Here is a 16535-nt window from a genome sequence, read left to right as displayed (position 1 = left end):
TTTTCACGTGGTTGAGGTGTCAATTTAATTTGTATCAAACTAACATTTTTGAAAATAGCATTTTTATCAATGCGAAAATATACGTGAGAACGACTTTAAGAACGATTAACACACAAAAGTCATTCAGCTCATGTTTTAAAACTGAGGTTGCTGACTGTTGTAAGTTCAGGAAGTGTTTGTCTGGTTTCAGTTCTGTCCATAAGGGTGTTGTCAACAACATTCTTTTCTTTCGACTGCAGTGACAGTCAAAGAACACCAGCTCTTGTTGGATTAAAATCATATGGATTAGAATATTTTAAGGAATATGGCATATTCAGACGGTAATACAAATTTTCCATTTTTAATTTGATAGATATGTTGTTTGTGTTTTTATCATTTACATTTGGGGTGCATTGAAAATAATAGCTTAGTTTCCTTATCTATTGTTTGTGTGGCAGGCACATAAAAGTCTAACAAATGTTTGCAGCAGCAGCATTCTTTATACCATTTTACAACGTGTCAATGTTTAATATCTAATCTAGTAGCTAACACCCTGTTTCCAATAATAAATTGTTTTTGTGTAACTATGTCATGTGTACCAAGTTTTCTAATATTTTTGCAGAATCTCAAAACACTGGATTTAGCTTAAGTGAAACCAGTCTGAAGAAAGCACATATAAAGGTTCTGAATACATATAGTAGTTCATGCCCTTTTGTCAAACCAGCTTTGAGTCTTCAGCCATGTCAGGTAATAAACTGTAGTCTACACAGTTTAATTTTTATTCCAGACAGTTCTCTTTTTTTATATATATAAAATCACAGTTTTCAGCTAGGAATTTTTTGGAGGGGGTGACATAATTTGTCATGACTTTCTTTCTTCACAGGAGATTTCTAAAACATTCAAGAAACTTGAAAGAGCCTGTCAACAGGTAAACATACAATTTTATGCATACATGGCATGTAACATATTATGAATAAGATCTGAGTATTTTCTTAACATGAAAGTAAAAATATTGTTGCAGGGGTTCAACAAATTTGTAAGAAATCATCAAAAAGACAGTTCATCTCTTGATGAATCAAAGAACATCATCAGGGAACTGGCAGCTGAACTTGACAGAGTGGTACAGGTAAATATGCATTAGTATTAAATGTTTTTCAGTTTAAGTTATGTTTTAAATCATCTGCTTTATTAATATCTGAACTTGAAATCTTGCACATCCCTACAGTTTAGTAATGTCTCCAAGATGGCTGGAAATATAAAAAGTAAAGAAACTAAGGATGAACAACAGTACTATATTTTGCATTGGGCTGAAGAGATAGAGTCAATAATACAAAGTAAACATGTGGAAGAGGAGAAGGTTTGGTTCCTCATTTCTTCACAAGTAACTTTTTAACTGTTTTTCTTTTACTGAATTTACTTTGTTTAGTTATACTTTGGTTTTTGTTTTGATGAAGACATACACACCTTCCGAGAAGAGCACCGTGGAGAGTAAAATGAAATGGAAGAAAGCTAAAGGAATCTTGTCTGATTGGGCTTGGAGACTAAAAGATAAGAAAGAGGTATGTGTGTCTTGTAGGTATGTAAAATTGCATTAACATGTAATCGATAGGGAATGAGATAAAGCATATTTGGCGTGCTGTCCGAGGGGAGGGCTCCGAGCTCAGAATTTTAGGCCAAACCCAGAGTATTCCCCATTTTCTTTAAATGGGATAGATGAAACTAACTGAGAGTGAGGTGATGGGGTGGAGGAGGGATGCTGCAAAACTGTTAAGGGACAGAGGTGATGGACGGCTATTTATAGGCACCCCTTTGGGCTGAATGGTTAGATTACATGACCATGCTCCTCCCGGACTTAATTAAATAAACTTCATTTAATTTGAATTTATGATGTCTGAATAATGTCTTGCTGTTGTTCTTTTTTGTATATAGAACTCAGTATGTCCAAAAGAAGAAGAAACACTTAAGGATCTTCACAAACAATGCAAGCAGGGAGAGATCAGCATACTTCCAGTGATGGACTGGATGATGTGGACTGTCCTACAGTCAGAAAGCTTTGAGGTAAAGGCTAGAAATGTTCATAGATGAATGCAATTAAAGTATATGTATTAGGTATAAAACACCATTTCTCATATGTTCTTAACTTTTCATTTAGTTGTTCAACTCACAAGATCTAAATTATTTTCCCATCAGATAATACATACATTGTTTTGTTTGAAATAAAAAAGTTACTGAGCAAGTACCATAGCATGTTTCATTATTGATTTATAAGGTGAGATGTTGGATACATTTTTGCAGGAAATGTAGTAACCTGCAATTTTATGTGTAAAACATACAACTGGCAATTTCCAAAATTAATTAAATTTACATTGTTAAAGTACTTAGAAGGGTTTTTCTTTTAAATTGAAGGAATCTTCCCCTAGACAGTGGATAAAGAATAAACAGAGATCCAAAAATACAGGTGAGGTTTTTATGCAACAAGTTTACTCTCTGCGTTCAGGCTAGCAGCGACTAGTAGTAGCAGTGCCACGTGATCTCATTAATTTCAATGGAAGCTTGGCAACTTCAGGCGACACAACAGTGACCGTTGGGTACCGGATGGGCCTTGTCCAGTCACGCAACAAAGTTGATGAGCGACTTTTGAAAGTGACTACTAATGAGAGTGAAGCAGTTGAGTTTACGTCATCCGTCTTTCGTCAGTTACTGGAATGGACCTCTTCAATGAGGTTGATAGGAGGCGTTTCTAAATCTGGTTGTCATAAACAAATGTGTACCGTCCATTCCAGTAACTGGCGAGAGATGGATGACGTGAACTTCACCCCTCTCATTGTAGTCGCTCCAGAAAGTCGCTCATCATTTGCATAAAGATAAACTTTTCTCAACTTTGTCACATTGCTGGACCCGTCCTTTCCATGCCCAATGGTCACTGTGATTCGTATCTCCGGAAGTTACCAAGCTTCCATTGAAATAAATGAGATCATGTTGTTCTGCTAGTCAATGATTTCCAGGAAAAATTTTACAGTCTTGCATAGCTATTTAGAAGTGTTGAATCTTTGAAATGTTGGTACATCTTTATAGGCAGAGACAGTGTCATTTGTTGGGTTACTTATTATTTAAAAGTGCATTTTCAAAACACTACTCTTTAGTTTGTTAAAATGTGGTTTTATGTTTTTTATCTAGTTGGATTGCCTATTCCCAATTCAGGTACTTTCTCTATTCTTATTAATGCTTCAGTCAAACATTTGCTTATAACATTTTTGTAATAAATGTTGTTGACAGTTTGCCATTTGATTTTTCATTTGTAGTTTGGGATTGGATCAGAAAGTCAACAGGTACACCTCAATTGATATTATTGTTAACTGAATTAAAGCTTTAATATTATAAATGCACTGAACAAGGGTAAAGGTGTTCTGTAAGTACAGTCATGTAACAGTTCCAGACTTGTTTAAAAATCCCTTTTTCTTTTTGTTCTTGTAGCTTTTGTAGTTCTGGATCCAAACACAGCCAACCCAGATCTCCTAGACTGTAAAGATGGAAAATCTGTAAGAGCAAATAACTTTAATCCAGAACGCAATAACTGGGATGGTTTCCAAAGAAATCATTCTAAATTTGATGGCTGGACTTGTGTTCAAGCTAAAGAGGGTTATAACACAGGTCGCCATTACTGGGAGGTAAACGTAAAGAAAAAATGTGAGTGGCGCGTGGGTGTTGTGAAGGACTCAGCCCCCCGAAAAGGATTTCTCACTATGAATCCAAAAACAGGTTACTGGAATCTGCGTCTGCAACTGGGAACTATAATTGCTCTGACTGAACCAGTCACTAAACTTGCCAACGTGCCAACACCCTCTAAAATAGGAGTTTATCTGGACATAGAGGAGGGTCAGGTCTCTTTCTATGATGCAGAGAAAAGAAGACATATTTATACATTTATCACAGACTTTAATGGGACTGAAAACATTTACCCAATGTTTGGCACTATTGAGACAGACAGAGCATTGGTGATTCTATAAAGAAACATAAGCATACACTATCAATAAAGGTACAAAGCTGTCACTGGGGCAGTACCCTTTAAAAAAAAAAGGTCCTAATATGTACCATTTAGGTACAAATGTGCATCTTTGAACTGCCAATATGCACTCTTTGGGTGCAAAGGTGTACCTTTTTGAAAGGTTACTGTCCCAGTGACAATTTTGTACCTTTATTTCTGAGAGTGTATTTACACACACCACCATGTTGATGATGACCACAATTGAAGCCTGTACCAACCAGATTGCAAAGGCTGTTACTTAGTCATTAATTTGATAATAAGCATAATTAAGAGTAATTAATGCTATGAAAATCAATCAAAGTAATAAAATGTATACTAAAATGTTTTCTGTAGCTTCTTTGATCAACTGGGAAAGACAGTATAAACTGAATTAAATGTTTCATTTGTTGGTTCATTAAAGAAGTTAATGGTTCACATACAATCTGTATGTGGACTCAGGACTTCTTTATTCACTGGCATAGTCCAAGTAACTTCCACTTCCATTATGTTTTTGACATGGTCCTGCCTTCTTGTCAGAGTTTTTGCTCCTTGTGGCAGGATCATGACAGCATGTGTTCACTGTCAGAAAAAAAGGTTTAAAATTGTACATTTTCTGTCACTGAGGTGGTACCCTCAAAGGTTCAGTTTTGTACCTTTTATGGCTACACAACACATTGAAATGTTGTACCTTTTGGGGTACAATATTATACCTTAAGGTCGGACCTATTGTGTACCTTTTAAGGACCAATTTTGTACCAAATAAATGTTAGTGGTACAAAACATTTAAACTGTACCTTTAAAGGTACAAAAAAGGGGTCCTTAAGGTATAATATTGTACCCCAAAAGATACAACATTTCAATGTGTTGTATACTCATAAAAGGTACAAAACTGAACCTTTGAGGGTACCACCCCAGTGACAGAAAAGGTATAATTTAAAAAAAAAATTCTGACAGTGTTTTGTGTGGTAGTACATGGCCATGGGGTGCTTCGCAATATGCTTCCTCGCCCCTTGTTCCTACATCCTACAACCCGGAAACCGATCGAACTCTGCCATCTTGTAGGACATCTCAATTATTTAATTGCACAGTGAGGAGGAGAGAAACAAGGAGTTAGGAGGCTTTCTGAGGAGTCATGAAACATTTTTAGTGGGCCACTGATTGACTGGTTAATTTGGCCCAAAAGCTTTCCTAAATGTGTTTGTTTGCACATTGTGGCACTAATGCAGCTAAATATACTATCATCCCAGACTGTATTAAAAGTAATCAGATCTATTTTTAATTGAAAGCACTCACTGTCAGTTGGTGAGGACGGCTTATTTGCATAAGGTACGCGCATGAAAACAGCGCTTTTTGGTTCCCACCCAAATGGAGCATTTTTGACATATGCTATAACAAATGATCTGTGAGGTATTTTGAGCTAAAACTTCACAGACACATTCTAGGCACACCTGAGATATTTCATCTTGAAAAATATGCATAATATGCAGAGGAGGGACCAAGTCATTGTTGTACAAGTCACAAATAAGTCTCAAATCTTTGCATTCAATTTTCGAGTCAAGTCCCGAGTCAAAACGGACAAGTCCCAAGTCAAGACAGGCAAGTCCAAGTTGAGTTGCAAGTCATGAACTTTATGCTTCAAGTCTTAAACAAGTCATTAGTGCTCTTTGTCCAAATCTGTATCATTATTAATAATTATAAATTTATATTAATTTATAGAATATGTTCAAAACAGCAGTTTAATTTTATACGAGATGGGTGACCTTAGTAGAACTACTTGTTCAATTTAGGGATTGTGCCAGCAGTGAAGAAAATCACAATTTTATTAGTAACAAAATATACTTTCGGGTTACAAGCCCTGCACTCTTCGCGGGTCTGATATGAACCATGCATACAGAACACAGAAGTTTAAGATCCTTTACATTAAAATATTGTACATATATAAAATGAACACTTTTCAAATGGAAAGTTTAAGAGAAACTGAAGGAAACTGAAGGCAGCTAAGTTAGTAGAAAAACCATCAGGACACCAACAGGCTGATGAGTAGGCTAATTAACTTGGACAGAGGATTTAAATGTTGTTAAGTCAAATGTGCATTGTTAACTCTCCGGATTTTATGTTCCAGCACTGCTCCACTCGTTCATTTCTCCACATGGACTGTTTGTTTACAGTGTCGCGTGAGCTAGGTTCGACTTCATCTGGCGATACGCAGTTCGCTTGGTGATATCAAAGTACCAGAGCAATTCAAATAAAAGCATAATTATGCGTGTTATTTCTCAAATCGCTCTTGCGGTACTTTGATGTCATTCGCCCATCTGTTCTTGAGGCACCACACACCAGTCTGGTTTCCAGTCACTTTTGCATCGTCGCGGTAATTGGATTTAATACGCTGCTCGGATCACACAACGGGTCAAGTGCACGCTGCAGGGACCCATCTAGAGTGATAATGACTCTGATCTGTTTATGAAGTCACAGGGCTCAAGTCCAAGTCAAGTCTTGAGTCTGTCTAAGTTGAATCTCAAGTCTTTTTTAATTTTGTCAAGTCAAGTCGCAAGTCATCAAATTTGTCCAGTCGAGTTGCAAGTCATGTGACTTGAGTCATCCCTGATGATAATATGTGCCCTTTAAGTCAACATTTATTTTACATTAAATTGGATTTAGTTGCATAAAATGTTCATAATTTGCCCTGTTTTCACACAATTTTCAAAGTGGGAATATTTTTGCAAAGTAAAAAAATGGAAATCAATATTTCTCAGAAATATATTAGAACTAACTCAGAACGCTTTCACACTGCCCTGCTAAAAATAACAATACACACCATCACAAAAATTCTATTTTTTGGGAATTTTATTGGATCTAATGGAATATTTTATTGGTTCTAATGAAATATGGCCCAAAACACACTACAGTGTATTGGTCTTTGTTGGTCTCTAATGTTTTCAGGAATGGTTTTATTGTTTTTCTCAGCAGGTTGGTGAGTTTTTATTGTTATTCTTCTTTTACAAAACATTTATGAAGCTAGACGGTTTTATTGGACGCATGTCGGTGACATGATTACGGTGCTTTACTTCTGTTTCTGTTTGTTTAATAGTCTGACTAGTTGGTAAACTGAACTCTTGAATAAATACCTCACTGAAAATAACAAATGTTTTGGTTTCTAGGTAATCTACATGTTGTTTATTTTGCTTGTTAAATGAATAAACTACTTTTAAAGGACTTTGTTGTTATTTATTCTTAGCAGAGTTCAAGGGAAGCTAAGTGATGACCAAAATACACAATATAAAAATACACAATAAAAAATACAATGCGACAGGAATAGTCCACATATTAAATCCTACTCTATAAATTGAATAGCCTAATTACTGTTGGTCTTTGTTTTAATAGATACTATATGGTAGAGTTGGGGAAGTCCATACTAAGTTATTATGTTTGAATGATACCACTAAATTTCCTTTTGGTTAATCTAACCAAAAGGAAATTTAGAGGTATCATTTTGTTTAGACATACCTACAGGAGTGCGTAAGAGAAAAACAATCCACATGATCACCTTACTCATCTAATTACTGTCATTTTAGATTCTCTTTTTACAGGTTCATGGACTATCCCTATCCGACTTTCTGATTGTTGACTTGTGTTTTGTGGGGTGTAAATATTTAATATTAAGGTGGTCTGAGGAGCTGAAAGGATCTAGAAATATATCTGCGCAAGTGCCAAATATCAACAAAAATGAACGGCATTAATAAAATAAAAGAGCTGGTAAGTTGCAGCACTTGTCTGTCTCACCCAGTTACACTCATAAGCTTTGTGGGAGACCAAAATGTATAGTGTACTAAAGAAAATACCTGTCTTATATCTGTTTTTTGTTCCGTGAAAATTCCGTATTCAGGGGAAGGAAGCAAAACACGTGAAATAATTTGCAGTAAGGAAATTTATTGAGACATTCCCAAAACATGAAAAGAAACTTCAATATGACTGCACCACTCTGACTTTCAATTCATGATTTCTGGTAAGCGTACTGCTGCAGCCGGTTTTCTTGTAAATCACGTGACCATTTAAAAAAGCGCCTCCTTGTTCCTGTTCACAGTGCCTTTCCGCGCACAGTGCACATAACCAAAGTGGATACGAGTTCGTCTTGTTATCCATAAATAAATGTTGGTTATTATTTTTGGAAAATCGTGCACATGTCAACGTTAGCGTCAAATCATTAGGACAGATGGATTTCGGCGCTGATTAAGCCTGGAATAAGGCGTCAATACTGTAAATATGCGGATTTTATTTGGGAGCTTGCAGAAAGGTAAATGAATTCATTCCTATTAGGTTTGTATATGCATAAGCCAGTATCCGATTTTGTAATTGGCTTCAGCTGATTGTGTAATATCCACCATTTACTCGATTAACACGATGTGTTTAAATGCTATTGCAAAGGACAAGATGCCATGTTTTTATGGGAAGGCAATGTTTCACAGAAGAATGGTCAGACAAATTGTGATTGCTCCTCTGAAGACTTCAATAAACCGAAGTTGTCTTATGCATTTGTAAGTATAAGCATTCATGCAACTTAAGTATATAGCTTTTTTTGTCTTTGTTGCAATAACTACAATATATAGCCACCAAAGAAAGACGTTGTTATATGTGTACTTTTTTTTTAAAGGTAAACAGGATGAAAGTTACAATTTGCTCGAAGAATAAACTGCAACAGGTAAAATAAATGAATGAATGCCCTAAATAAGCCTAAAGCCTATAAGTCGACCCCAAATAAAAGAAGAAATGTATTTAATCTGAAATTATTCTAAAGCTATAAAGACATGCACTGATTTCATTATAAATATATATACACTGTATTTCTACACAGAAACAAAGCATTACCTTGGACTCCAGTAAACACATCATAATAGACCTAGCAACACAGTTGGATAGAATCACAAAGGTAAATTGCCTTTTTACCCAGATGTTTCAAACAATAAATAGAACAAGTATGTACAAGTTTAGATCTAGTCATTGTGTCCCAACAAATGCCATTTTGATTAGATATCATTTAGCTAGAGCTTATCAGTCATGATCCCTATTCATCATTCTTGTCTAGACACACATGAGTAAAACAAGATTCTCTGTTTTTCAGGTGTCTGGAATATCTTTAGCTTCCATTCTGGTTGATGACTTGTGTTTAAAGGATTGTACAAGTTTTATATTCAGGTGGTCTGAGAAACTGAAATGTTTGAAGTCAACAAACAAGGCCAAGGTACAGTATGATATAAAAATGAATCAAGTAACATTCAAAATGCATTTTCCAGATTAATTCTTGTTATGCTGCAAATTCCAGGGAACGTGATTGACATTATGTATTTAGGAACTGTAACATTGTTTACATTTTTAATGATATACACAATTCAGATGAAAAGACAAAGTAGTCTACTAAGGAAGACACAAAGTGGTTGTCTTGCAGGCACAGATTCACTAGAGACTTCAGTGGAATGAGTCACATGCATTTGTTTGCATGCAAATCATATTCTACATTTTTCCATCATGGTTTTTTTTTTAGAAAGGAAACAGAATGAGAAGGAAACAAAATGCATAACATTTCCATTAGTCATAGTTGTTTGGAAGGAATATTCTTAGTTATACTTATTGAACTTGAGCTGCATAAGGTTTATGGTGTTTATAATAATTTTATAGTTCTTAAATTGATATTAGTCTACTAATGCTGATTTACTATATGATGGATAATGTAATGTTAAATTATTTGTGTCAACAGTATAAAAGAGCATCTTTTACTGTAAAATATCAGAACTGTGATCACACATGTGCCCAAATGTTTACTTTAAAATATGTCTGAATGTATACTTCATTAAATTGTATTGTAGATGTATGTGGTAGGTAATGTTGTTTTACTTTTTGAATCTTATTAGGTTTACTCTACTGCAAGATTTAGATGTTCAGAAGGTATGAAATTCTATACAGATCAAACATTGACTGAAGATCATAAAGATTTGCTGTGGTGGATTCATATTTTGCAGTCAATTCCCAAGGTCAGTGGAAGGAGCAGTGTTAAATGAACATGGACAGAAATGATTTAATTCCTAATGGGGCAGTTTCCCAGACAGGGTTTAGATTAATCCAGGACTTGGCCTTAGTTGTAGGTAGGAGACATTAAGTAGTTTTTACAAACGTAACAATAATGCAATAAATGATACTGATATTTAAATTTATCAGAGCAAGATGCCTCTATATGTTTTAGTTGCTAGTCTATATAGTTTAAATGTATGTTATTGTTATTATTTGAGCCTTTTGTCATATTGTGTGATTTTAATTGCATGTTTTTTTAGTCTTCGGTGTGTCAAGAAGGATCTGCTAGAGTTGAGTTGCTAAATCTCTACAGTCAGTGGAAAAAAGGACAGTTGAAAAACATGCTTCCTATCATGGACTTCATTATGAGAGCATTACTTAAAGAAAAGGTATGATACTGACATCATGTTTTCATGGACTCTTGTTTGTGTATGTATTAAACTACCATTCAAATTACTGTCAAATGGGGACAATTTCTTGGACAGGGTTTAGATTAATTTAGGACTAGGCTGTAGTTACATTAGAACATTTAAGTAGTTTTTACAAACACACCTTACAAAAAAACAATACTGGTATGCATCTTGAGACAAAACTAATATATGTTAAGATTTGTCAATGCAATATATTTTTTAATTAAGGAAGCTCAAACATGCATTTTATTCGGATACTAGGATAAACCCTGTCGGAGAGAAACCTCCTCTTATTGTTGAGTGAAGCACACTGAAGTAATTCAATTAAAATCTCTTATCTCTGTGATTTTAGGGTTCAATATTGAAACAGATGCTTCAACACAGATCATCACAGAAGTGGAGACAGGTGGGACACTGTTTTTTTACTTGTCTACTATAGTTGGCTTATATTGAAGGTGAAGCAATTTAGGTAGCACTTTACAATAAGGTTGCATTTGTTAAGGTTTATTAAGTTAGTTAACATGAACTAAAAATGAACAATACTTCTATAGCATTTATTAATCTCAGTATAATTTCAACATTTACTAATATTTTTTTTAACAAAAGTTGAATCTGGTAACAGCTAAGGCACAATGAACTAACATAAACAAGAAATGAGCAACTGCATTTATATTATTACATTAACAAAGGTTATAAATGCTGTAAAATATATGGTTCATTGTTAGTTCATGTTAGCTTATGTTACTTAATTGATCCTTATTGTAAAGGGTTACAGCAATTTTTTCATTTCTGCCTGTCTTGTAAAAGTAACTATTTGCTTACAAAACAAAATACTGTTTTTATAAAACTCTGTGTTTTTCTGATGAAGCATTCTCTTTCTCTCCATATTTTACAGATGAGAATATGGATATCTGACTGCATACCTACAGATTAATGTGTTTGATGTGATTGTTTATGATTGCATTCACTTGTATATCACTTGTAATAACATTTTTGATTGCTTTTATTGACTGAAGATAAGCACTTTATTTTTTTATTTTTATTAAAACTTTCACATTGTATGCACCGTAATCAAGTTTGTTTTACAAAAAATACCCAGCTTTTTCGCCACAATCTGCAACCAAGAACATAAATGTTAAAGATAAAGAGTTTACGTCATCCCAGAAAGGTTGTCTTTTGAGGTTAACTGTTAAAGGAATGGAGTCAGCTGCTAAATGATCTTAGAATACATGCTGATGTGTTTGAATTGTCAAAGCTTTTTGCTATACATCCTGTGGTGGCTACTGAGCTGTTGGTTGCTAGATGATGCAAAAACTCCTTTTGCAGCTTTAAATGCTGCTTTAAATGATTTTATCTTTGTGTTCAGAAAACAGACTTGCAAAAATGAAATGAAACCAAATTATGAAATGTGTATAATGTTGTGCTGTAAATGAGATCCAATATTCATCGAGTAATATCTGAAGCTGTTCTAAGTGACACAGATTATGTGAACATAATTTTGTGCAGTTACCCTGAAACCCTTGTGGGTTTGTGATCATGCTTTGTTTGGGCTTGTTGAGCTTGTCTCACAAAAAAGCTTTCAGTTTCTCAATTGCATAATCTGTAAACATTACAGCCTTATGTCTTTGTGATCATGCTTTGTTCGTTTGTGTGTGATGATGCAGTTGTAGTAAAGGTCAGGTTGGTCAAGTGTGCTGTCTGTCTAGTTAGTCTATGTAAAAGTCAAAAGCTGTTTTAGCCAGTGAATACATGTTTTGTCATATAAGTCTTTTTTTATTTTCCCATATCCTGTTTATGACTCATTTGTTCTACTTTTACTTTCAGTTTTGACAGTTCTTATGTGTGTTTTTGAGAATGGGACTTTTTAAATAAACCCTTTAGGCAACTTAGGTAACAACTTTAGGCTTTATTTGAATGTCCCATACTTGTTACTAACAAGCTTAACAAATTGTATTAATAAGCTTAGCGCAGTACAAAAAACTTGATCTTTATACATTTGACCACTAGAGGGCATAGTTTAATTTCCTTTTTAGTTTGATGATTATGCACTTACATTATTAACAATAATTTTCTGCAAATACAGTTCGGTCAGTTAGGTCTGTAAATGTTTAAGATAATGTGAAAATGTTTCATGCTCGTCAATTATAATTATAAAAGTGAACTGAAGAACAGACAACGAGAGAAACATTTATTTGAGGTCATCTATTGTCAGATAAAATCTTTACATAGAATCCAGTAAACAATGATTGTAGATGGTAAAGAGGTTAGTATTAACCCTATTAACTTATATTACACTATTTAATGGATCAAATCACATAAAGTGTCTTCCAAAAAAAAAAAAATCTAAGATTTTGGTTTTAAATGTATATTTGCTGTATCAAGAAGACCTTAGGCTGTTAGAAATGCATGTTGGTCGGTCAACACATTTTATAAATTAACTAAATGCAGACAGTGTACAAACAAACCACAAAAAATGTCAACTCTGTCATGGACAAATTCAAAGTATCACATTTTCATTGAATAGTGATTAAATGTTGATTTGCAGAAAGTTAATGCCTCCCTATTTCATGGGAAAAGTCTTTTGATAAGAATGAAATTACTGCAAAAACATTAATTGCCCAATACAACATGCAATAGTTGCACATTTCTTTTTAAATAAAATCAACAAATATGTTTAGAAAAAATTTAAACTGGCACTTATGTATTTATTAAGAAATCAAGAAATCACACACAAGGTTTAAGGGCGTTTAACTTTTATGAAGAGGACACCAAAGGCACTTTATGGTGATTTTGATCCTAATAAATACTGAACCTGCTACCTGTCAGTCATCCTTTTGGTTTCCATCAACCAAGAACTATAAAAATGAATGTTTCATTGGTATTTGTGACTTACAAGATTTATAACCATGACAAATTTGTTATTATGGCCCAAGATTAAAACAACACATATGCATATAACAATAAATAGCAAATGTATAAATAAACATAATCATTTAAAACATTCAAAGCACAAACTTAGAATGTGAGTTTTTTTGTTCCCTTTCGAGGGAACTTGCGCTGTGTCGCCACAGTGACGCTTTTAGTGTCCGGATGTTTATATCGAATTCAACCAATGGTGCAGCGTGACATAACTGGAGGGGTGACGCGGGAAGCAGGAAGTAAACAAGATGACCTAAAAAAGCCCTCGCTATCTGAAATATTGCAGAAGAAGGCTTAGGTTTGCAGGAAGGGAGACGCAGCGTCTCGTTCCCTTCTCAGGGAAGACGTTTTCTGTGACAGCCCTGTATATTATCTTAAACTTGTATGAATCATATGTTAAAGGCCATTGTCCTAAAAAAGACCATTTCTACCATTAAGAAAGCAGCTGGTGTTTATAGTTTAACCATGTTCAAATTAAACATTTATTATTTTATTTCATCTTATTTTTACTTTTTGGGTAAAATATCTGTTTCTTATGATAATGTACTTGGGAATTGTGAAATCAAAGATTGTCTTCTGTATGTTCCTTGGTTAAGTTGTTTTTTTATTTATTGGTCATTTATATTGTAAGATCATCTGATCTGGCTCTAATGCTCCCTTTGCTAAGGCGACTTAAAGATCTGGTTTCGTCGAGCCTCTCTGCTGTTTCCAATTCAAGAGCTACAAAAGAAACATCCATCATCTCATCAAAGGCCTCCAAAGCTTTTGATTCCTGTAAACTCTCGTTCCCAAAGCCTCCACTTCCAACTAAATCTTCCTTACATGATCCATCACAAGCCCCAGAGCCCTTGACCTCCTCTGGATCCCCCATGTCCGATAACACACCCTCTTTTTCCAATGGTTTAACCTGTTCTGAGTTCACATCATTTGTACCCATATTGACTGCAGTCTCCACAGCTCTATCCTCATCTATATTTACCAATATTTTTAAAGCTACATCTTTACCTGTACCCATTACATCATCTACAGCCCCGCCCACTTCTGTGTCTACTCCATCCCATTCTTTATCTTCTACATCCCAATGTGATTCATCTATGTTCCCACTTAACTCCATGTCACATACAGTTTCCAATTCTTTTAACGCTACAGCCTCCCCTAAAGCCTGTTGATCTCCTGCACTCCCAGATATGTTGGACGCCTCCAGATCCCCACTTACATTTCCATTTACTAAAGATTTAATCTCCTGTAAAGTATACTTGTTTATAAAAGGATCTATCTCACAAAGCTCTCCGTCTTTATCACGCGTCTCAAGTTCTGGCTCTTCCACCACGTCAGGTAAACCCCTCTCCTTAAAGGTGTCCTCTCCAACTCCCTCAGTTGTTTGTAAAGTTTGCTCCTCTTTGGCTTCTGAAAAGTTTGTCGGCTCACCCTCAACTAAGCTGATCTCCCTCACTGATTTTTCCTCTCTGCTGGGCAATTCCAAACTCTGCCCAAGTGATATCAAATATGTTTCCTCCACACTTTCCCTCTCTGATCGTTCCTCGAATACTTCATGTAAAGCAGTCAAAGCCTTTAAGCCGTCCACCTCATCTCCCTGACGACCAGGCTCCTCAGGTTTCTCATGTGGTAGCTCTGGGACCACCTCTGTCAGCTGAATGAGAGATTGCTGAGTTTCATCACAAATCACTTTCCTCTCTACAGGGGGCGCTGTTGGCACAATTGCCTCCTGACTGCTTTTTTGTTCTTTATTAATTTGAGGTAAGAAGAGTTGACCCTCTTCCATACCAACCTCAGCTAGTGGATATATGTGTGCAACCTCATCCTTTATCTCTTCTTCAAGACGTCTATACCCTTTGGCTTTTTTAACCGGAGGAGTTAGGAGAAATGGTGGACTCCTCTCAGGTCTCTCAAGATGCTCCAGCTGCATTGAAGATGACGACCGACGGAATGCAAAGCGGATCTTCTTCAAGCCAAGGTGACTGATCTCCACAAAGTTAAGAAACAGTGAGACGCAAGCTACAGCGAGCATGAAAATTATAAAGATGGTCTTTTCGGTTGGCCGGGAGACGTAACAGTCCACCGTGTTGGGACACGGCCAGCGACTGCACTTGTACAGGGGCAGGATACGAAACCCATACAGAACGTACTGTCCGACCATGAAGCCAACCTCAAACAGAGCTTTAAAGATAATATGAGAAATGTATGTGAAAAGCAGGGTGCCTTCAAGTCTGAACTTCTTGCTACTCTTCATATTGGTCTCCTTGGCAGTGCGAACGCTTCCTTGATCGGTTGGTAGAGGGAGACGCTCCTCGCCCAGTTCCTGTTGGTGGGAAATCTCAGCTTCTTCACGTTCCTTGCGTTTCTCCTCCATGTGAATGTAATGGACAGCATGGCCAACATATACAAGCGAGGGCGTGGATACAAAAATGATCTGTAATACCCAGAGACGAATGTGAGAGATTGGAAAGGCCTCATCGTAACACACATTCTCACACCCGGGCTGCTGTGTGTTACACACATAATCCGACTGCTCATCTCCCCAGACAAACTCGGCTGCTGTGCCCAAAATCAGAATGCGGAAAATAAAAAGCACCGTGAGCCACACACGGCCAATCACTGTGGAGTGTTCATTTACTTCCTCCAAAATATTACCCAAGAAGCTCCAGTCTCCCATGGTTGTGTATTAGCTGTACAAAAAAGAGAAAGAATAATAAAAATTAACTGGATTTTTGTATGTAACTGATTTATTGTAAAAAACTGATGCATCATGTGTGACCCAGTCTGCTATATAATATCTTTAGTATAGGTTAATGATCAGGAAAATCAATGTGATATCAAACTTTAATGTTCCTAATATCATAGCATGTGTACATAGTTTCTAATACTCAATAAACATCAGGAAATCTTTGTAAAACTGCCAAAACACAACATCATTGCGGCTCAGTATAAGTCATCTTGACATAAAAGAACAACTTTTAATGAAAAAAACTTCTCAGAGCCTACTGAAATGAATTTGAGCCCAAACAGTCACCTTTGTACAATGTCGGGTCCAGTGCAGCTCGGTCGCAGCCGTCCGTCGCTCCTGATACCCTACAGGGCAAATTGAACTTTCTTTCCCCGAGTCACCCAGACTCAGTCCTCGT

General features: G+C 35.8%; 3 protein-coding genes across 4 annotated transcripts; 2 read left to right on the top strand and 1 right to left on the bottom strand.

Annotated features, from left to right (window-relative positions):
* Positions 1-166: 166 nt before the first annotated feature.
* On the top strand, positions 167-4349 carry LOC135733294 (uncharacterized). 2 transcript variants are annotated; one of them, XM_065251719.1, is made up of 11 exons: positions 167-320; positions 602-726; positions 863-907; positions 1001-1105; positions 1205-1336; positions 1434-1538; positions 1909-2037; positions 2386-2437; positions 3157-3180; positions 3282-3308; positions 3454-4349. In XM_065251719.1, the coding sequence occupies exons 1-11, from the start codon at positions 305-307 to the stop codon at positions 3984-3986; spliced, it is 1293 nt and encodes a 430-aa protein (XP_065107791.1). In that variant the 5' UTR covers positions 167-304; the 3' UTR covers positions 3987-4349. The 2 variants fall into 2 exon arrangements, with proteins under 2 accessions (XP_065107791.1, XP_073668029.1); XM_073811928.1 differs by having other exon boundaries at positions 2383-2437.
* A 3710-nt stretch (positions 4350-8059) lies between these two features.
* On the top strand, positions 8060-12362 carry LOC135733305 (uncharacterized). Its single transcript, XM_065251742.2, has 9 exons — positions 8060-8294; positions 8426-8535; positions 8652-8699; positions 8853-8927; positions 9120-9239; positions 9907-10026; positions 10324-10452; positions 10826-10879; positions 11369-12362. Exons 1-9 carry the CDS (start codon positions 8264-8266, stop codon positions 11405-11407), a joined length of 726 nt encoding a protein of 241 aa, XP_065107814.1. The 5' UTR covers positions 8060-8263; the 3' UTR covers positions 11408-12362.
* Positions 12363-12506: 144 nt separating this feature from the next.
* On the bottom strand, positions 12507-16066 carry gja8a (gap junction protein alpha 8 paralog a). The gene has a single exon (XM_065251712.2). It carries the CDS (start codon positions 16064-16066, stop codon positions 14012-14014), a length of 2055 nt encoding a protein of 684 aa, XP_065107784.1. The 3' UTR covers positions 12507-14011.
* Positions 16067-16535: the final 469 nt, after the last annotated feature.

The sequence above is a fragment of the Paramisgurnus dabryanus genome, chromosome 15, assembly GCF_030506205.2.
Source record: "Paramisgurnus dabryanus chromosome 15, PD_genome_1.1, whole genome shotgun sequence".
Taxonomy (NCBI): domain Eukaryota; kingdom Metazoa; phylum Chordata; class Actinopteri; order Cypriniformes; family Cobitidae; genus Paramisgurnus; species Paramisgurnus dabryanus.
Note: the sequence above shows the minus strand (reverse complement) of the source record. Positions and strands in the feature narration are given on the sequence as shown.